Source organism: Lutra lutra, chromosome 4 (assembly GCF_902655055.1).
Source record: "Lutra lutra chromosome 4, mLutLut1.2, whole genome shotgun sequence".
Lineage (NCBI taxonomy): Eukaryota > Metazoa > Chordata > Mammalia > Carnivora > Mustelidae > Lutra > Lutra lutra.
In genome coordinates this window covers 19,738,284-19,759,801 of record NC_062281.1, presented here as the reverse complement: position 1 = coordinate 19,759,801, position 21,518 = coordinate 19,738,284, and the positions used below count along the sequence as shown (strand labels likewise).

General features: G+C 44.7%; 1 protein-coding gene across 1 annotated transcript in view; it reads right to left on the bottom strand.

The window, feature by feature from the left end:
- Positions 1 to 3,342: 3,342 nt before the first annotated feature.
- Positions 3,343 to 21,518, bottom strand: part of SNTB1 (syntrophin beta 1) — a 232,200-nt gene continuing 214,024 nt past the window's right edge. The window contains exons 5-7 of the mRNA XM_047725127.1: positions 15,641 to 15,837; positions 9,634 to 9,824; positions 3,343 to 6,582 (exon numbers count right to left, since the gene is read on the bottom strand). Coding sequence (XP_047581083.1) covers positions 6,490 to 6,582; positions 9,634 to 9,824; positions 15,641 to 15,837 — 481 coding nt within the window. The 3' untranslated portion in view covers positions 3,343 to 6,489. The remainder of the gene's footprint in view (positions 6,583 to 9,633; positions 9,825 to 15,640; positions 15,838 to 21,518) is intronic.

The following is a 21,518-nucleotide window of genomic DNA, read 5'->3' as shown; positions in this document are numbered from 1 at the left end:
ACCTTTTTGTTTTCATGGTTTTCCAAAGCTGCTAGCTGTACTGTCTGACCTTTCCACCAGCCATGAACGTGTTAGGGTTCCAAATTCCCAGCATCCTTTCTAGTACTTGTAATTATTTGTCTTTCTGACAAATGACATGAAATGTGAGGAGGGATCTCACTGTGGTTTTGATTTACATTTTCCAGATAACTACTAACGTTGAGCATCTCTTCACGTGCCTGTTGGCCCATTTACGTATCTTCTTTGGAGAACTGTCCATGCAATTCCTTTGACCATTTTTAGTTGGATGATTTGTCTTTTTGTTGTTCAAATGTCAGAGGTCTTTACGTATTCTGGATTCAAGGCCCTTATCAGATATATGACTTATATTTTTCTCCCATTCTGTGGGTTATCTTTTTACCTTATAGTTTTATCTCGTATATTTAGGTCTGTGATCCATTTTGAGTGGATCTTTGTGTAAGGTATGATTAGGTGCTCACGCTGGTTGTGGAATGTCCAATTCCAGGTCCCCAAGAAGTGAAGAGGAAAAGGGAGAAGAGGTGGGGAAGGCAGCCAGCAGGGCAGGTGACACATTGACTCATGGGCCATGGCTTGCCCTGTAATCGGCTCAAAGAACACAGCCCGTCCCCCAGCGGGTGTGTTCTCAGTCACAGGGAGTGTCTCGGGGCACACGGTGTATGCAGAAACCATGTCTCGGGGGAAGTACACAGAAGAAGGACAAAGAACATTCTTTTCCCACTCGGCTCCTTCCTGTTATGAGCTCCTGTTGGGCCCCCCAAAGCTTGAAATCCTGTGAGTATCAGACTGCTCAGGTCATTCGTGGCCGCTCAGGACACAGTTCTTAGGGCCTACGGTGTGTGGCTCTTCACCCAAGTCCGCAATTGATGGCAAAACCCAGAGATGCCAGGATGCATCTCCTCCTCTGGCTGCCTGGTGGCAGTAGCCAGTGGACGCGGGGCTTGGAGGGCAGCGTTTCCGAGCAAGCGGGGGGTCGGGTCTCAGCGGCACAAGTCCTCGGGGCAAGCAAAGCCGGCTGCGGTGGGGCCTCAGGCTGGGCCCGCAGCGGAGCGTCTCGGACGCTAGACAGTGGCATGGAGGGAATCTGCTGTGCCCAGCAGTAAGCCTCCGTGCGCTCGGGATTGTTTAAAATCGATATTCCCTAACTGTAAGGTAAAGAAGTTTGGAAAAGGAAAGTCATAATCATAAAATACGATGCACTTCAATATGGAGATGCTGGGGCACAACCACACTGAAAGGTAAAATAACTCAGACCCCGAGTCCCTGAGGTGCGTGTACACAGGAGTCCGGTGTTCCGTGTCGATGACTCGAGCACCGCGTACACACTGGCTCTGGGTGACTCGTTCTGATAAAATGTTTGATAAAACGCCCTGAACGAACCAAAACCACAGTCTTCCTTCCATATACGTGCTAGGTCCATACCTAGAAAATTCAGAATGTATTGAATCGGTCAAAACATGTTTTCCTGGGGCGCCTGGGTGGCTCAGTGGGTTAAGCCGCTGCCTTCGGCTCAGGTCATGATCTCAGGGTCCTGGGATCGAGTCCTGCATCAGGCTCTCTGCTCAGCAGGGAGCCTGCTTCCCTCTCTCTCTCTCTCTCTGCCTCTCCATCTACTTGTGATCTCTCTGTCAAATAAATAAATAAAATCTTAAAACAAACAAACAAACATGTTTTCCTGTGTAAGGTGTAGTCAGGGTCTAGGCTCAGATAAATCACGGGTTTCACCTACCCAAACAACTCACAGGACAAAACAGTTGTGTGGATAACGGTCCCCCTGGATGCGGGGACTGTCCTCCTGTTGCAGGACATCTACTGGCAGTGGCTCCTGTTCAGTGAAGGCCAAGTGTCTCCCCCGCCCTCCATCATCGTGAAGACAGCACGAGCACAGATTCCCAAAACGTCCTGGCAGGTGCCGTTCTTCAGGAGAATCACCTTTTAAACAACACATGGACTCCATATCCGTATCCATACGTCTGTGTTTTTATCTGCATTTTGCAGAAGTTGCCCTTAGGAACTTTGTCATAGTAGCACTTAAGAGATGGGTCCTTGTCACGCTGTGGAATCTAGCGCATCTACGCGCTGGGATTTGTCTGGCTTTTAATGACCTTCCTGACCTTTTTAGCTTCATTTTACAACGAACGCCACCAGGATGATTCTTCCATGTTAGTCTTTGTGCACTTTATCTCTAGAATAAATCCTTACAGTCAAAAGGTACCTGTGTTAGAATTTTTCTAGATATTGCCAGATAACCTCGCAGATTGTTGCCAAATGTAGACCTACTAACAGCCTTATAAATAAATGCCTGCTTTCCCATCACTCTCCACCACTAGGTAGTACGGAGAGTTTTAATCTTGGCCAATCGGTTCTTTAAAGATAAAAAGAAGGAATTTGAGGTGTCCTACTTAAAGCCATTTTCAGATCATTTTTCTATTCCCTGGTTTCTCCCAGCCCTGATATGTCTTTTTATCCTATAAGACATTCATGTGGAAGAGAGATCAGACTTCCAGTGTTTTCTAGGGTAGAACAGGGTCATGACTGAAAGGCAGACCTAAATTTTGGCTCTAAGAATAAGAACTTTGCAACAACTCTCACCATCCAGCAGTGGAAGGACCTGCCTTGGGAAAGAAGGAGCTCTCATCCCATAGCTGGAAACTTTCCATGTCAGGCAGAATGAACCGTAAGGGATGCATATACAAGGTCGGCATTCCCCCAAATGCACTACTTAGACCAGGAGTGTATGTGGGATGACTCTGGGTGGTACAGACTTCTTAAAAAAATTTAATTGGTGCACATTCATTTTTATACGTATGTATTGTATTGCACTGTTACTAGCAAATGATATACCCTAAGACCCTACGGTAGTATTGCTAAAATTATAAATAAACTTTGGGCACTAATGGGCTTGATGACCTCTGAAGTCTCTTCAAAAGTGAGATTCTACAGTTCTAAATATAATCTCACTACTACTCAATTTTTCAAATAGTAGAAAGACTTCTCAGCCATAGACTAAGACTAATAATAAGCAATTGAAACACAAACCAAATTGTAGTAGGACAGAGAACTTAAGTATTTGGAGCTTGGTGTACAGCTTAAATTCCATGAAACTTTAGTTAAAATGAGAGCCAAGATCCCCAAGTCCCAGATGCAGACCCATCCTGAAATTATACACAACCCCACCCCCCAATAAAACCAAATTTTCCAGCGGCATCCTCCTTTACCCATTAGCACCTTCTGGAGCCAGTCCTGGAGGAAGAGAACAGCAGGTTGTGTCTTCACACTCCCTCTGTGGCTTTGATGAAACCACCAGCCAGCCGGTCCACCATATTCAGAGGTGAATATTTATTTAATTCATATATAAATTTTACATGACATCCATGGTGCTATAAACATAGGCACATTTTTTTAACTCAATGTACATTCAAAAATTACTCCCTCACCCCCGTCCACTCCAATCCCCTCAAGATGGAATACCTCGTATTTGTAAAAGAAAGGCCAGAAAGGCTTCTCATTAATTTCAGGCGAATGCATTTTTTAGCATTTTAACTATATCAATTGAAAGAATTAAACGCCCTACCTGGGTGTTTTTAAGAGGTTTATGGTTTTTTTCTTCTCCTTAGTTCAAGTCAGGAAGGAGATTGGTAACTATATTTCTATTGGCCTTCTTTAAATCCCTGGGATGCTTAGGGCTCCTTGAACCTCACCAAGAGCAAATGGGAGGCTTCCCACGAGTACAGCTGTAACATCAGTCATTAGTATTGATTGGCCCTTAAAGGGACAAACGTGAACTTAATAATTCATTGATTCCAATAAGAAACGGGTTAAACACAGAGCAGATTGGACAAAAACAAATTCCCCCAAATGAATCAGTGAATTCTCCAACTCTACCCAGGCATGATCCAGACATCTGATTGTGTGTCATTCACAACATTCAAACACACATCAAGACAAGATTAAAATCTACAGTGTAAAATCATTATGTAATTTCTTCAATTCAGAAACAAGGAAAAATGAGTATTTGAAATTGATTCACCATAGCCACTCTGATATGACACACTTAACTTTGAAGGAAAAAACAAGGATTCATATACATAATTCTCTTAGTAAAATCGTCTACTTCTTGCTAGTACATTTTAATTCAGAAAATGCATTAATTTATTCAAATGTATTTTTTCTAAAATATAAATATTTAAATTAAGTTTTTATAAATGCAGAGAATGTAATTTGTTGACCCCCCACCCAGATATTAATCAGTCTAAAACTCAAGTGATGAAGAAATATTTGTAATTATGATCATTTTAATTCATCTATAAATATAGAATAGGATCTTTGCAATTTAATTATGAGTAATTAACTCATACTTCCTGTAGTACTGAGCACCTTAGATTACATATTGTTGAACTGAACTATTGGCATTAATATATGTATTTTAATGTTATTTACAATGCATAATTCTCTTGTATGACAACATTCCAGTGACTTCGAAAATACGTAATGAAAGAGTGCAGTATAATTCACAAACGAATCAAAGCTTTCCCATAATATTCAGGTGGGACTTCACTCTTGAGCATTTTAAAATGGGAAACCGAAAAAAAAGATCAGTGACCTAAAGCTGTGTTTCCCAAAGTGTTTTTTGTATTTTATTTTATTTTTTATTTTATTTAAGTAATCTCTACACCCAACATGGGGCTTGAACACAAAACCCCGAGATCAAGAGTCATATGTTCTACTGACCGAGCCAGCCAGGCACCCCTGGTTTGTTTGTTTGTTTTAAAACACTTGCTTCCCAAAATGCTGTCAGAAAGGAGCTCTGTAAGCTTTAAAGTGTAGGAATGGTACAGGGGGACCCCCTTGAAGAATCACAATGTATACACTGAAGTCTTTGAGGAGGCCCACAATCATGACATCTGTTTCACATTTCTTACCTCTATTATTTAACACATTTTTGATCATCAAACCTCTTATTCTCACTGCCCCCCTCCCCCAACAAAACACAACAAAACACCACTCAGTCAATGCCCTTTTGGAGCTAGTGTTACTTGATACACACTTTGGATGCTGCTTTGTAACTCAATAAACGTATGTGTCTCTGTGGGCAAAATTACATTCCTTTAAAACAGTTTTGACTTTAAAAGCTCTTTGCATAGGTAGTTGCTGAAAGACAATTCTGAAAAAACACACAGATCGAATCCGGAGCATTTGTTTATGTAAAGTACAAGGGAAAGGAGAGTTACAAATGCTTACAGAAACTCTAGAGCTAATTTTTAAGTTCGAGGAAGGCGACTCCAAAATCAAATAATACAGGTGTCTTTTGAGTGAATTTGAATTGAAAGGTAAAAATAAAAGCATTAAATCAGCAATACGCTCTATGTTGTCTGAAAATATTCTTGTAGAAAAATACCAGGTCATTATATTATTTCCCTGCAATTCCTAAGAGCTGTGGAAGCTGTCCGAATTCTATGAGGCTACTCTAGGACTGGTCTGAAAACACATGCACGCGAGCACAGGCAGAAACAAGGGTCAATAAACTGCTCAGTACTTCTGCTGAAAACCACGAAATGGGGATAATTATGTGAATTGTTTATATATATATGTATATATATATATAATATGTTATATATATAAGATATATATGCCACATATATATCTCAAGTGACAATCTTTTAAAAAAATATCCGTAATTTCCTTTCTCTAAGTAAAGCTATCAGTCTTGGCTCGGAGACAGCACACGTTGGTGGGAGCGCAGTCCCCAGCTGAACCACTTCTCAGGCACACCACCCTTCTGCAACGCACAGCTTTGCGACATAAACAGTCTACTTTGGCTCAGATTCCACCAGCTTCCAGCTCAGATCAGTAGCTGAGGCTTTATTTAATTCCCACTCAGCATATGCTAATGAGAATACCGCAGGGGCATTCCACGTCACTGAAAGGAAAGTCATTAGGAAGAGAATTACAGCCGCTTCATACTTAAAATTGAAAAGGTGGGTTTCCCTTTGAAGCACTGCTCTTTCATTACAAGCGAAAGTCAACTCAATTGGAAGGAGGCAATAAATCACAATAAAACAAAAGATCACTGTCACTGGACAGAGAGGTGAAAATGTCCATTCTTCATCTACTGAGTTCTTGCTTAGCTGGATGAACCAGTTGCCTAAGACTGGTAGACGAGATATCCTTGACTGTCATTATTTCAAAACCAGGTTGTGTATTTATTCCCATTCGCCCTCACCTCGTTACCCTTCTACTGTTCTAGAAAGCCAGTTTTCTTCTGATATTCCTCGTGGTGTTTTCTTGCCCTCCCCTCCCCCACCCTTGCTGTTGGCGAAGCTGACAGAGAAGACTGGGGCAGTGGAGAGGACTCGGGGATCCAAAGCCGACCATGGTATGCCACACCTGGTGCGCCGTTCACGGTGTCTGATGTCACCCGCCGGGGGCGCAGCCGCCCTCCCTTTCTCAAAGGCAAATCCCCCCCTTGGTTCAGGCCACCAAGCCCAGTCTTGTGATCTTTGCCGACAGGAAGGAGTGAATGATGAAAACAATTGGCTTGGGGCAGGAATGAAGGTCCAGTTGCTGAAATCCCAAAAGAAGAGAGCATGTGAGCGATTCTAAATCGACGCTTGGTGCAGAATTATGGCTTTAAATCCTTGCCCTCCCTCCCCAAGAGAGGTTTAAAAAAATAACTCTGTGAACTTATTTTTTAAATCCATCTTTGTTCCTGAAATAGGTTCTGTGAAACGCTTTTGAGATATGTAATCTTGGACAAGTCACTTAAAATTTTTCCCAGTCCTACCTAATTCACAGGGTAATTAGAGTATTCAATGAGATAGCGTGTGAACCCTCAGAATGGGGAAGCCACACCGCTCAGCGGCTGTGTCCCCAGTGTCCTGTGCCCTTGGACTGTTGTAACATGTGTGCCGCCTGTCCGTTAAAGCCCCGCTAAAGTCCTTCCCTTCTCAGCCGTTCCTACATGTGACCCAACCTGTGACCAGAGAGAATGAGAGAGAGGAGTTGTTCCCAGTCTTCTTCTGCTGACGACACTGTTGGGGGACAGCCACCTGAGTGTGTAAGAACACCTAGCAAAGTTAGGGTTGTATTAATCATGAATCAAGCTGAGTATTTCCTCCACACCGTCTTATTTAATTCTCACAAAACCATTATGAGCTTATGGCCATTATCTGCACGTTTTATATGGGAAATTGAGATCTGAAAAAGTTCTAAGACATTCTGTGATGCCAAAGTTGGGGAGAACCACAGTGTTCTGTTTCACTAACATGGAATGCAACTTTTGGAAGTAATCTAATTTTATGGACAGAGACCCAGCTCCAAAGACATAAAAGGACGTGCCCAAGACATTTGGTGAGTTAGTTATAGAGACAGAAAGAGAACAATTTATTCCATTTCCTGCAGCCCGTGTCCGCTCCCTTCCCCAGAAAGGGAGAGGGAAGGCCTGGTGGGGCCTGCCTCCTGGGGCTGGAGAACCAGGCCTGGGGAAGCTGTGCGTGAACTTGCCCTTCTCAGCCGGATGGACTGGCGGCAAACGCACAGTTCTGCCTACATCTTCCAAGTCAGGTTGTAATTACAGGCTTCAGAAAGGCAGAAATTTAAACATAAGTGATTTCCTCACTGGCAAAAAGAACCTTGATTTTTCAAGCCAAAGCTAAGGCCAAGAGCCTTTTGTTTTTTGGTTGTTTTGTTCTTATTTTTGTTTTGCTAGGGAGCCGTCACCTTCAGGAAAGAGCACTGGGTCGAATGATGGATAGAACAGCAACTGAACTACAGTATTTTGTGTAAAATGGACTTTCAGATCACTCGTGTCTTTCCAAACTGCTGCTTCAGGCTGAACTTACTGAAACATACAAACAATAAGACAAAAATCCTGTAAAACCCTGCAGATCCATTTTTTAAAATATTTTTATTTATTTATTTGACAGAGAGAGAGATCACAAGTAGGCAGAGAGGCAGGCCGAGAGAGGAGGAAGCTGGCTCCCTGAGGAGCAGAGAGCCCGATGTGGGGCTCCATCCCAGGACCCTCACTGAGATCATGACCTGAGCCGAAGGCAGAGGTTTAACTCACTGAGCCACCCAGGTTCCCCCACAGATCCATTTTAAAGGGAAGATGATGAGCTGGGAACTGTTTTCTGAAAGAGAGTTCTGATGGGAGGGGGTGCTGCGAGGCGCCCCTTCCACAACAGCCCTGCTCAGACTTTGAAATGAAGGCCTCATGCTCTCAAGTGTGGTCTCGGTTCTACGCTTCCATCAGCCCCTGAATTCTTTCCAGAGAAGTCCCAGTCCAGTCCCACCGGAGAAACCACTGAAGGGGCTGGAGGCAGAGGGAGGGATTGTAGAAGACCACGAGTTTCACTGAAATTACTAGAGCTTTGAAATTGAGGTTTACCTCTGCATTTTATATATTCCCCATCCCTGTAATCAAGCAGAAGTCAATGAATATTTGTTGACTAACCTAGTGACTTAGGAAGGACTTAAAGAGAGCTTACAGAATCAAGGTCCTTTTAAAAGTTCAGCATTTGCCTGCTTCCTCCTCTCTCTCTGCCTGCCTCTCTGCCTGCTTGTGATCTCTCTGTCAAGTAAAGAAATTAAAAAAAAATCTTTAAAAAAAAAAAAAAAGTTCAGCATTTGACAGCTTAAGTGAGATGCTAGGTCCTCCTGAGATGTCAACAGCTACGCTGGCTGGAAAGAACAGGCAATTCTCACCCTTCATGGAACTGAAGAAATACACTTTTTTTTATTGTAATAGGCAGTAACGATCGCAGGAAATCATGAATTTAAATACACTGGCTATTTGCATATTGCTGATAGAAGTTTAAAAGCTACTTTAACTGACAAATCTGCTAATTTTGTTAGGCATTATTTGCCATTAGCCCGAAACTTCTGGGCCCTCATCTAGCCTTCTCTCCACGCAGGTATCGCTGACCAAGTTTCTCTTTGTTCCCTGCTGCCCCTTCTGCTCCACCCCTGTTCCCAACCGTCCACCTCTGTTCTCCATGTGCTGTGCTCCTCGGAGACCTCCCCTGCTGGCTGGCCCTGCTCAGCTTTCATCCTTGCAACCCCGACCCGAGCACAATGCCACGGCTAGATTAGAGACTTGATACTTTTTAAAAATGAATGGTGCAGGGGCACCTGGGTGGCTCAGTCAGTTAAGCGTCTGGCTTTGGCTCAGGTCATGATCCGGTAGTCGTGGGATCGAGCCCCACGTCGGGGTCCCTGCTCGATGGGGAGTTGCTTCTCCCTCTGCCCTCTGTGTGCTCTGTCTCTCAAATAAAATAAATAAATAAATCTAAAAAAAAAAAAAAAAAGAATGGTGCATTTTGAAGCCAGTGGGACCCTATCTGATAAGAATTTAATTCTAACTTTCTAAAGGATTCCTTGGATCAAATATTTAGTTGGTATGCTAGCGGGAAATGAGACCGAAGTAAAGAACTTTGGAATAATTGGATCTCATCATAGTTTTTCAAGGATCAAAGAAGACATGAACTTGCAAGTACTTCGTAAACAGTCAACGGCCACATAAATAATAAGGCCGTGTTACATTCACAAGCCCTCGTGGATGTGCTGCCCAATGAAAAACATATGAACTCACGCTGCCTGCAGAAACACACTTACAATCTCTCCATCCTTGCCTCCAAAATCTAGATACAGCATCCTGATTCCATCATCTGAAGACATCTTCAGCTTTTCATAGGGAGACTGGATGATTGTCTTGGGAAAGGCACCCTCCTGTGGTTCAGTGGTAATGGAAAATCCGTTCTCATAATGCACGGTCAGGCGGCACTCCTGGTTTTTGTAGGTGCAAGCTGAAGGGGAGAGAGGAGAGAGTGCAGTAGCCACAGCCAGCGCGGTCCATTTTCCTACGCACTTACCCCGGCCCGTCTCCTCAGTCCCAGGACCGGCCACACATTTCTCCCCAAGTTGAAAATTAATCGTTGCTCACGAAAATATTCTCCTTGGACTGATTTGGATGCTGTCATTTAACTTGACCCATGAAACCAAGGGAAATAAGCTGAAAGAATTCCTTTTGCTGGGATTTTCTGAATTTTATCTGGGCTCTAGCCTTTCTCTGGCCGTACGGGCGTACTTACCTTCTGCTGGCCTTGTCAGGGGAAAAAAAAGACCTGACATCTGATAGAGGGTGAGCCAGCTCTGAGTCGTCGTCATCATCATCATCATCACTCACACACACACACACACACACACACACACACGCACGTGCACCCCATTGCCACGTCCTCCGCCCGGTGAAAGGAGTGCGCATTCCTCCATTCTGTTACCAGTGTAACCCACCGAAGAAGTCGGGAGTGAGCAGCTTAAAAATAATCCCATTTTTATTTTTTATAAAAAAGTCCAACAAATCTCATTTTATAAATAGAAATGAGTGTTTTAGAACGTCCCCTGGCGATCTGAGGATCGTGGGTCCTGGGGAAGCTGGACTGCAGAGCAATTCTCAGACAGGGCCCCTTCCACGGAGGAGGCTGCTTTCCCGTCTGCTCAAGGGGTGGTCACAGGGGACCCTCTGATCCGAAGGAACAAAACTAACACCTCTTGATCAGGACAGCCGTCCGCTTTTATGTGTGGTCCTCACTGCGTTTAGGAAAAGATATCAGTGCTCGGAGCGTCGTTGCTAACGGGGGACTGCCCCAGAATCCTAGTTTCTATTTAGGAAGACTTGCAAAGGTTTAAACCGTTGATCAAAGAGTTCTGGAAAAGGTTATTAAGTATCAGGTTGGATTTTTCGGCTCACAGAACATCGCATTTAACCAGCAGGCAAGTAAATTGGCTGAGACCTTCATATACATCTGAAAGCTCTTTAGGGAAACCACACGTTTTTCTGGGAGGGGGACCGAGTCAGGGATGGGGTGGGGGGGGGTTGGGAGGAGTAAGGGAACATTAAGACTGCTCTGTCCCATCCTTAGCTCAACTCAGCTTTATAAACCAAACCGAACTTTACCTTACCACCTTACCACAAACTTCTAAAGCAGGACCTTAGCTAATATATTATAGGTGAAATGTGGCCCAATTGAGGTGGCTTAGAATTTGAAATTCAAGTTCTTTCCACTCTGTGCCATGTATCTTTCTCAAACTCTGGCCGTCGGGGTGGAGAGGGACCTTGGCAAAAAGTCAGAGTATTAACTGTACGGCTGGGGGACCTTCCAGGTTTGGGGGAAAGGGACAGGGGACTCTATCTGCTCACAGAATAAGGTGGCCTTTAATTGGAGCTCTGGTTAAAAGTGTACCCCTCCTCCGACTTCCCACAGGCATCTTTCAATTTGTAACTAAGCGTTAATATTTCCCAAAGGTCCACTACATTCTCTAATAGATTTCTGAGTCCTTCTGAGCGGAGCCCCTCCATAAATCTCATCTTCTCAGAAGGTCCACAGACCTCTGCCATCCCTGCAGTCCCCGGATGGCCAAAGACAGTGGCATGGGTCTAGGTATGGTTTCCCATCTTGAATCCTTATTTCCGACCCTCTTTACTTCTATTACCTGTAGAATAAGTGTGCGAATGAGCTTTAAACAGGTTTTTCCTTTTTCTTCCTCTGTATTTGAACTTTAAAGCTATGCCCTCAGACATTCAGAATCAACTGATTGTGGTTACTTTCAATTCTAGTTGACCTCAGCTGGTGTTCACGGCCTTCCTGTAAAGGAACTGATTATCTGAAGACGTTCTCAATCCACACAGGACAAATCGAACACATTAGCAAGTTAATTGAAGCTCTGATTAAAACACAAGGCCCATTCCCCAACTCCCACAAGGTATCTTTCTATCTGTAACCGGGATGCACCTGCGGTCACGGCAGAGTTTCTTCTCTCCCACCACCGGGCTAGCTCAGTGCACACAGTGCTTTGTTGTTTCCTTTGGCTGGTCCACCAACCGCTCCGTGGCTTTGCTGTCTAAGTAGAGTTCAGCTTATTGAGAAAGAAAGATTTTGCAAAATCTGTGGAATGTAAACTAAACCAAATCCCCTTGGCCTTTTCTATTCTTTCCTAGAACACTCCTGAATTTGGGGCAAGGGGTGTGAACTTCTCCAGCATTTACACATATCAGTTCATCAGGTCTAGTTTTCTGGTTTTCCAACTCTCAGGTCCAAAGATCTAGTTTTTCTTGCTGTATAGATGCAGTATAAGAATAAGAGCCTTGGGGACACTCTCAAAAGGTTTCCAGCAATGATGGGAAATGGCGGGGGCACCAATCAGTTTCAGGGTAATTACAAAAAGACAGCCATTTTGTTGGAGTTGCTGCAGCAGACAGTCTACAAAACATCTGGTTTTTCATGTTTGCATGCGTAGAGGGAATGTGGAGAAACCCCGCCACACACTGACGTGTGTCCCATCTTTTCGACTACTCCTGAGTGGGAGTTGCTCCTGGGGGAAGCTGCTCCCTGGTGCGGTGCTGCTCCCAGAGGGCCCCACGGCCCAGGAGCAGCCATACCACCTGGGATGTTACCAGGTACAAATTCTCAGGCCCCAACCCCAAACGGCTGAATCACAGCAATCTGAGGTTTTAGGAGTAAACCAAAAAGAACTTTACTTCTGTTGTTTGGAAATGCTGCACCTAAGATGTCTTACGGGAAATCTGTTCCTCTAGAGCACAGCAGTACAGTAGCACTCTGGGCCATGATGGAAATGTTCTAGATCGGCACCACCTTTCATTGTAGCCGTTAGGTAGGCACAGGGGGTGACTGAGCCCTGGAAATGGGGCTCATGTGATTAAGGAATTCATTTAGTTTTAATTAATTACATTGAAATAGCCACACATGACCAGAAGCTAGCATACTGGACAGCACAGGTTTGGGGACATAATGACAGGGTAACAACTAACTGTTAATAATAATACGTAGAGAGAGCTTATGTGTCAAGCACTGGGCCAGGAGATTCATGTGGGTTATTTCTCTTCATTCTTGACAACAACTCTGTGAGGTGGGTACTATTATTTCCTTCTTTTTACAGATGAGGAAAACAAGAGATTCGAGTAAGAGTAAGTAAGAGATTAAGAAAGAAATAGGAGGCATGCCTGAGCAGCTCAGGTTGTATGTGTCTGCTTTTGGCTCAGGTTGTGATCCCAGGGTCCTGGGATGGAGCCCCACATTGGGATCCCCGATCAGCGGGGAGCCTACTTCTTCTCCCTCTGCCTTTCTCTCTCTAGAGTTTGTCATGAATAAATAAATAAAATCTAAAAAAAAAAAGAAAGAAAGAAAGAAAGAAAGAAAGAAAGAAAGAAAGAAATAGGACTGGAATTTGAATCCAGGGCTTTCTGGCTTACATCCCACACCATGGCTGTTTCCTTGTACTGGTTCCCCAGAGACAAAGAGAAGTGAAAGAACAGGAGAAAACATGACAGAAGAGGGAAAGGGGACAGTATTCTAAGAAGCAGCTGGTGAGACTGAAAGGTGGATTTACTGGAAGACTGTTGCTGAGGAGAGCAGCTACTCTGTCACATACGCCCTCGTTATGAGTGACGGCAGGAGACGTGGAAGAGAGGGTGGCCTTCAATCTCAGAACTAGAAACAATCCTAGATCTCAGAACCAGGAGCAATAGCATCAACGACACTGTTAACTGTACATGGTGTGGGCTGCTGAAAATCACCGGGTTCATGTGGACTCCTCCTTAGCAAATATACACGATTTAAAAAAAAAAAAAAAAGATTTATTTATTTATTTTAGAGAGGTGGGGAGGACCCGAGAGAAAGGGAGAGAGAATCTCAAGCAGACCCTGTGCTGAGTGTGGAGCTCGATGTGGGGCTCGATCTCATGACCCCAAGATCTTGACCTGAGCCAAAACCAAGAGTTGGATGCTTAACGGACTGAGCCACCCAGGTGTCTCAATGTCCAAGATTTTACAGTATATACTTAGCTTATTCACTTTAGCTGAAATTCATATTAGTTTCTAGTCTCTAATTTTATCTTTGGCCAACAAAAAATTAAATTATCTATATATTTACATACAGATGCATTTCTATCTGTCTATCACCTATCAATCACCTATCAATCATCTGATTTGGAGAGTGGCATGAAAATCATTCATCACAGCAGCCTGAACAGAACTGCTGGGTTTTGACCAGCCCTACAGCAGTGCATCCAGGCCTCGGTCGGCCCTGGAGTCAATGAAGAATGGGCTTTAGAATGACACAGCGTAGTGTTCAAGCCGGTCCTGACATTTATTAGTTGTGAGATCCTGGACAAGTTACTTATCCTTTCTTAAGGATTTGCTTCCAGATTCGGTAAAGTCAGCCTGGCAAGGGAATTGTAAGGATTCGATGAGAGAAGGCAATGATTTGTGACGCAGGACACACACAGCCCTGAATCCAAAGTTCCACAAATCTAAGCAGTATTTACACTGATAAGTGCATTCCATTTAATTTAATTTTTTAAATGTTGGTCTTGCCTCGATTCATTGACTTCTGGACCCATAATAGGGTTGTTTCTCATAGTGTGGAAAACACCAAGAGACATTAAATGAAATGCCTGGCACGTCCTGAGTACACTCAATAAATAGGATGGTAAAGAAGGGGTCTTCCTGGGGCGCCTGCGTGGCTCGGTCCTTAAGAGTCTGCCTTTGGCTTGGGTCATGATCCCAATGTTGTGGGATAGAGCCCCACATCAGGCTCCCTGCTCAGCGAGGAAGCTGCTTCTCCCTCTCCCACTCCCTCTGCTTGTGTTGCCTTTCTCGCTATGTCTCTCTCTGTCAAATAAAAACCCAAAATTTTGGGGGCACCTGGGTGGCTCAGTGGGTTAAAGCCTCTGCCTTCGGCTCAGGTCATGATTCCAGGGTCCTGAGATCGAGCCCCGAATCAGGCTCTCTGCTCGCAGGGAGTCTGCTTCTTCCTCTCTCTCTGCCTGCCTCTCTGCCTACTTGCGATCTCTGTCAAATAAATAGATAAAATCTATAAAACAAACAAACAAAATCTTTTAAAAAAAACATATATGTGTGTGTGTGTGTGTGTGTATACATATATATGTATACATATATATATATATATATATATATATATATGTCTTCCTTCTACAAACATGTAATCCATGTAAAAAATCCACGTAAATAGTCCTTTCTCAGAGCTCTGCATGAATGGGGCTGTGCTCACTGTGCGCTCCTTCTGTCCCGCCTCGGCATCAACACTCAGACCCGCCACACTGGTGTCTCTTCTCAAGGCTCTGCCCTTTGCTGTTGAAACCCGCCCTCTGCCCCCAACCCATGCCTCTGTTTCCTGCTCTTTTTTAGAAACTGGTGCCCCAGTTTCCCCATCAACTCCGTGAGCTAGCAAAATTATTATTTCCAAGAATTTTACTCTGTGATAAATGACTCAGAGTCAGTCTCTGCTGTTAAAAACAAGAACCCTGCTAGTCGGTCTGAGTGATTCCAAGCTTGTGCCTGCAGGAAGCCCCCCGGGGGGTCACAGGTAGGAAAATGACCTCTTTGACTCTCTAGGTGACCAACTCTTTTTTGAACGGAGATGGGAAAAGACTGACATTTGAATAGGGCACACAGTGCCCTAATCTGGAAGCATTTAAGGTCACTTCTGGAATTCCAAACAGCCCACAAGGCCAAGCCTGGAACTACACTGGGGAGGGGTGGAGGACGGGGCTTGCTGGTGCCCTGGGAGCCGGTGGGGCTCACCTGTGGTGACCTCGGTGACCAGTTCCGCCGAGTTGTGGCAGCCCTGCACGATGGTCCTCGTCCAGTGGGAGAGGTCCCTGCTGGTCTCGGCCCTGAACAGGTGCGTTTCAATCCCCTGCCTGGTGCCCGTTCGCGTCGCGAAGGACAGATCCACACCAGCCTGGGGCGAGCCTTTGCCCGGACCTGAATGGACCAGCCTGTTGAGAGAGAAACAGAGAGAGAGAGAGAGAAAAAATCATCAAACCGGAAACCACTGTGTTCCCCTGACTTGTCACCTGGTAAAAAGCTCCCAGATTGGAATTTGCTCTCGGTTTTCCGCCCTAGACGCAGAGGGTCTGCTCTCGTGCTAGTGTTCCTCGTGGTTTTCCTGCCTTCTGCTGAGCCAGCTTGCCCCAGGGCTAGAGTGGGACTAGCCCAGGGCTAGAGGTGCCCAGGGGCCTGCGTCTGGTGACACGTGCAGAGTTGTTGAATGACATGCTTTTAATGAGACAAATTCAACTACGCTTGCTCTGCCAAAAAGAGAATTAAGAAAGTGCAAAAGAGAACAATTGGAAGAACGTGTCAGTTCCTTCCTCTCCGTTCCATTCCTGGGCATGTGTATGTCCCAGGGCGAGCGCGACACTGTTTCCTGCATCAGATTGCCTTCCCCTGTGTTCCTTGTGGTTTGCAGCATCGGGCTGCGCCCAACGTCCCTCTGGGGACGTGTCCGTCGGGTGCACAGCGTCCAAGTGCAAGCAAACCAGCAGAAGATTCAGCGGAAGAAGCAGCGATCTGTGCCCTTGTGCTAAGCGATCCTGTGCCCAGGAAGAGCTGGTGATACTGGGCTTCCTGAGAAAAGGAAGAGAACTGGGGCATCTGGGCGGCTCAGTGGGTTAAAGCCTCTGCCTTCGGCTCAGGTCATGATCCCAGGGTCCTGGGAGGGAGCCCCGCATCGGGCTCTCTGCTCAGCGGGAAGACTGCTTCCCTTCCTCTCTCTCTCTCTGCCTGACTCTCTGCCTACTTGTAATCTCTGTCTGTCAAATAAATAAATAAATCTTTATTAAAAAAAAAAAAAAGAGGAAGAGAACTGTACTTTATGGGAGATTTCAGGGGATTCCGAGGGTGATCTGTACCACGTGATGTTCACGCAGGCTTTAAAACACACGCCCAGCATAAAATGTGACTACCGCGGTAGATATTTTCCGAGAGGCCAGACAGAAGAAAAGAGGACTCTCAGATTCTGAGTGCCACCTCTTCTGAGCAGCCACTGGCTCCTACTTCTCACGTGTCCCCTTTAACCCCCTGGGTCTCTCCTGCTCTCTCCTGCTCCTTGATATCTCAACCTCCTTTGGAGAGAAATGCCACTATCAATAATTTGCAGGCTAGCACGAGTATAATTTAGTAAATGTTACCTCTCCCCAGGATATTTGCATTTCCAGCCTTATCTTTTAATACAGAAAGAAACACGACGATTTGTTAGAGGAATTCCAGGTGTCTATTCACTTGGTGCACAGGAGAGGTACTTTCTTAGGCAAAGGGCTTATTCTCTCCAGATTAAGAACTGCACAAAGAAAATCCAAAAGCTTATTTTCTCTCGTAAGCTTAAATACTGTAAAGCAAATATATTGGTGAAATAAAACATCGCATGCTGTTGAGTTTCTAGCAATGAGCTTGTTGTATAACTCCGAGGAGCTTTCTTTTGTCCACAAATTGGTGGGAGTGTTGTTTGGCAATGCTGACCTGAAGAAAAAGGTTCATTGAAAAGCTTTCTGGTTGCAAAATTCATTGAGGATAGAGAAGTATCCAAGAGACAACGAATGTGGGCCACGAATAGGGAGAAAAGGGAACCCCTGCACACCGCTGGTGGGCACGGAAATTGGTGCAACCAGATTGGAAAACAGTATGGAGGTTCTGCAAAAACAAAATTAGAATTAGAACCACCAGATCCACCAACGCCACCTCTGGGACTATGTCTGAAGGAGGCAAGATCAGTACCTCAAAGACATATCTACAACACCACGTTCTCTGCAGTACTATTCACAAGATCCAAGATACAGAAAAGATACAGTAACAACCTACATGACCATTGATGGGGTAAACGGGGCACGTGTGCCCAAGCATGCTCACACGCACACACGATATGTAGTATTCAGCCTTAAAAGGGAAGGAAATCCTGCTATTTGCGACAGGATGGATGAGCCTGGAGGGCATTATGGCTAAGCAAAATAAGGCAGGCAGAGAAAGACAATACTGGGTGTGACCACTCAAATGTGGAATCTGAAAGGGGCCCAGCTCATAGAAACGGAGCTGAATGATGGCTGCCAGCCGCTAGAAGGTGGGAGAAATGAGGGCGATGTTGGTCAAAGGGTACAAACTTTTAGTTATAAGATGAGTAAGTCCCGAGGATCTAATGTACAGCATGAGGACTGTACTTAATGATAATACTGTATCATATACTTGAAATTTGCTAAGAGAGTAGATCTTAAGCATCTCCCCCCACACACATTCCCCAAAAGTAACTAGGTGGGGTGCTGGGTATATTAATTAACTTGATTGTGTAATCATTTCACAATATATATGTATATGAAATGATTATTTTGTGTATTTTAAATTTTATCAATTACACCTCAATACAAAATAATAATAAAAGAGAAGGTCCACGAATCTCATTGAGAGAAGAATCTGGGACGGTGTGCTGACATGGTTTCCAAAATCTAGGAGAGACTATAGGAAAAGTAAAAGCATTTCTCAAAGCCTGCCATAGGTTTTAAAGGGACTGAGGGCTGGGTAAAAAATCATTAAAAACAGGTATAAAAAACTGAGAGTTTACAGTGTTTTCTGAGTTGCTCAAAAGTGCTTTTATACTCAATGGTGTTTACGTTTTAGTTGCTTCAGGAAATACACCTAGTTCTTCCTTTTTAAAATCTTAAAATCTGTATGAGTTGGGGGCGCCAGGCTGGCTCAGTCAGAAGAGCAAGCAGCTTTTGACCTCAGGGTGGTGAGATCGAGCCCCTCGTGGGGTGTACAGATTACTTAAATAACTGAAATAATCTGTGAAATCTATGAAATAACAGTATTAACAACAATACTGTAAACTGTCCACGTTCGGCAGGGACCTAGCGTACAGTTTGTACTAAGTATCACTCCCATAACCCCTTCCCTACCCTTCGTGCCTCCACCTTCAGATTCCTTATTTTTAAAAATGCAATTCCTGGGGTGCCTGGGTGGCTCAGTGGGTTGGGCCGCTGCCTTCGGCTCAGGTCATGATCCCAGGTCCTGGGTTCGAGCCCCGCGTCGGGCTTTCTGCTCAGCGGGGAGCCTGCTTCCTCCTCTCTCTCTGCCTGCCTCTCTGCCTACTTGTGATTTCTCTCTGTCAAATAAATAAATAAAATCTTTAAAAAAAAAAAATGCAATTCCTGCCTCCCACGCTTGGGATTCAATATCATAAAATACATAAAGCCCTTCATTCAATGATTAGTGATCATAAGAAGCATTCCGTAAACAATAGTTCCCTTATGCCTTCTCTAGCCTGGCATGTTCTCGCTTTCCATCCCTAAATTTCCACCGAGGGGACGTCATCTCTGCCACAACCCAGGGCCAGCAGAAATGTAACACAGAGGCACAAGCGAAGGGAGAAGAAGATACACCGTCCTCATGGAGAATGTCACTTGTTTGTGAATTTCCTACCAATATTATTTTCCTCTAGGCAGACTATAAAATTGGAGCCAATAACTGGAAAAATGCAATTTATTGGAAAATTTGCTGTTGGCAGATCTGGGTATAGGGAATGAAATTATTAACCCAGTGAAACAAGGGATGAGAAAGGCCTGGATCCAGCTGATGGGTACAGGGCAGAGGGAGTCCTTGATGGGGAAACTCGGGATGTAACAGGCAGCAATGATGAGGAAAGAGCCATCGGAAGGAGGACTGCTGCCGTAGTATTCGTCTCATCACCAAATTTCATTCATTGAAAAGAAAAGAGAAGAGGAGAAATGGATTTTTCCACTAATCAAGCATGGATTATCTAGTCTCTCCGTTAAAGAACAAGTTGATTTGGTATCTGAAGAACAGACATGCTGAATAACGCGTTCCTTTGAACACACCAGCACCAGTTAATGAAGCGTGCAGGGCTGTCTGTAAACAATCGGAGAAAGCAAATTGCCTTTTCTGCTACCTACTGTGCATATTGGTAACAAAAAGATACTTTTCCAGATTAAAATCGAGTGATCTACAGGCACACCTGGGTGGCGCACTTGGATAAGCATCAGACTCTCGATTTCAACTCAGGTCCGGATCTCAAGGTCCTGGGATCGATCCTTGTGTGGGGCTCTACACACAGCACGGAGTCAGCCTGGGCTTCTCTCTCCTTCTCCCTCTGCCCCTCCCTACTCCCCCCTCAAATAAATAACTAAATCTTCAAAAAATATCAGGTGAACTACACCCAACATCCACACAATGCGTATGGGCACACTCCTCTGTGTGGAGTATTACACAGACCTTGAAAATTATTTTATAAACACATATGGCCAGTGTGGGGGAAATGTATATAGATCTATGGAAAATCTCTGGGTATGCAATTCAACTATGTACAAGAAAAACTTGGAAATAAATCCATGAAAACGTTGAGTGATGTACTGGGTGATTTCATTTCTTCTATAAAATTTTCCATTCCATTGAAAATTTCCACTCCGGCGAAAATACATACATTCCGACACCGAGCGTCATACGTGTTTTGACTGTCGTTTGTTTAACACTGGTGTCAAGTTGGAGTTGGAATACCAGATGAGCTCTTCTATGTCCTCCTGCACGTGCTTATGTCGGGGTGGATCTAAATGATCCTCGTCTAGCTCTTCAGACTTAACACCTGCAGTGGAACTGCCTTTCTCAACGTGAAGCTAACTGAGCCACGTGGGATGAAACCTACACCTCATTAATCCCTTACACGAACCAACCGGCCTCCAGCAAATGAGATAGAAGAGATGCTGAGACCTGCCAGTTGAAGTTACAGGACACTTTTGGATTTGGGGGTGCTTCAAGGGGTCTCAGAGGAGCTTCCTGCTCTGTTCAAGTCTTTTCTGTTCAAATGACCACCAAAAGAGTCCCAAAGTCATTCATTCATTCAATCAAAGATTTTACTGTTCGCCCACTGATATATCCTACCCGCATTTATGGGACACTGCTATGGACTGAACTGTGTCCCCCTAAAACTCATAGGTTGAAGCCCTGACCCCCAGTGAGCTAATAAAGGTTAAGTGAAGGCACAAGGATGGGGCGGGGCCTCAGCCAGTAGGAGGGTGGCCTTATGAGAAAAGAAAGAGATGCCAGAGATCTCTCTCCCTCCATACACACACAGTGGAAAGGCCAGGTGAGGACAGAGCAAGAGGGCAGCTGTCTATAAGACAGGAAAGAAACGCTCACCAGAAACCAACACTGATAGCACCTTGATCTTGGACTTCCAAGTCTCCAGAATTGTGAGAAAATAAATTTCTGTTGTGTGTGCCACCTGCTTTATAGTATTTTGTTATGGTGTCCTAGCCATCAATAAAAGCACCTACTCTATGTAGCTAGCCGTGGTGTGAGTAGAAAAGATGAGTCCAAGTTCAAGAGGAGAAGTGCCCTCTTTCCTCTAACTCCCACAGACTCTTCACTCCAGGTTCTGTCCCCGTTCTTGGGAAGCCCACTCCTAGAACATGGAAGAAAGTCGGAAATAGCCTCTGGCAGATGCCAAGTGCAAGAGATGAACCAGGGTCAGGTGGCTGGGTGGAGAATTATTCCTCTTCAGTGGGGCAACCTGATTACTATGGAGGTCTTTCTCCGGAGGGTGAACCTGAACCTGGAGTAAAAGCCGTCCCATCACAGCAATGGAGAGCAGTGGATTCTGGCACAAGGACAAAGAGGA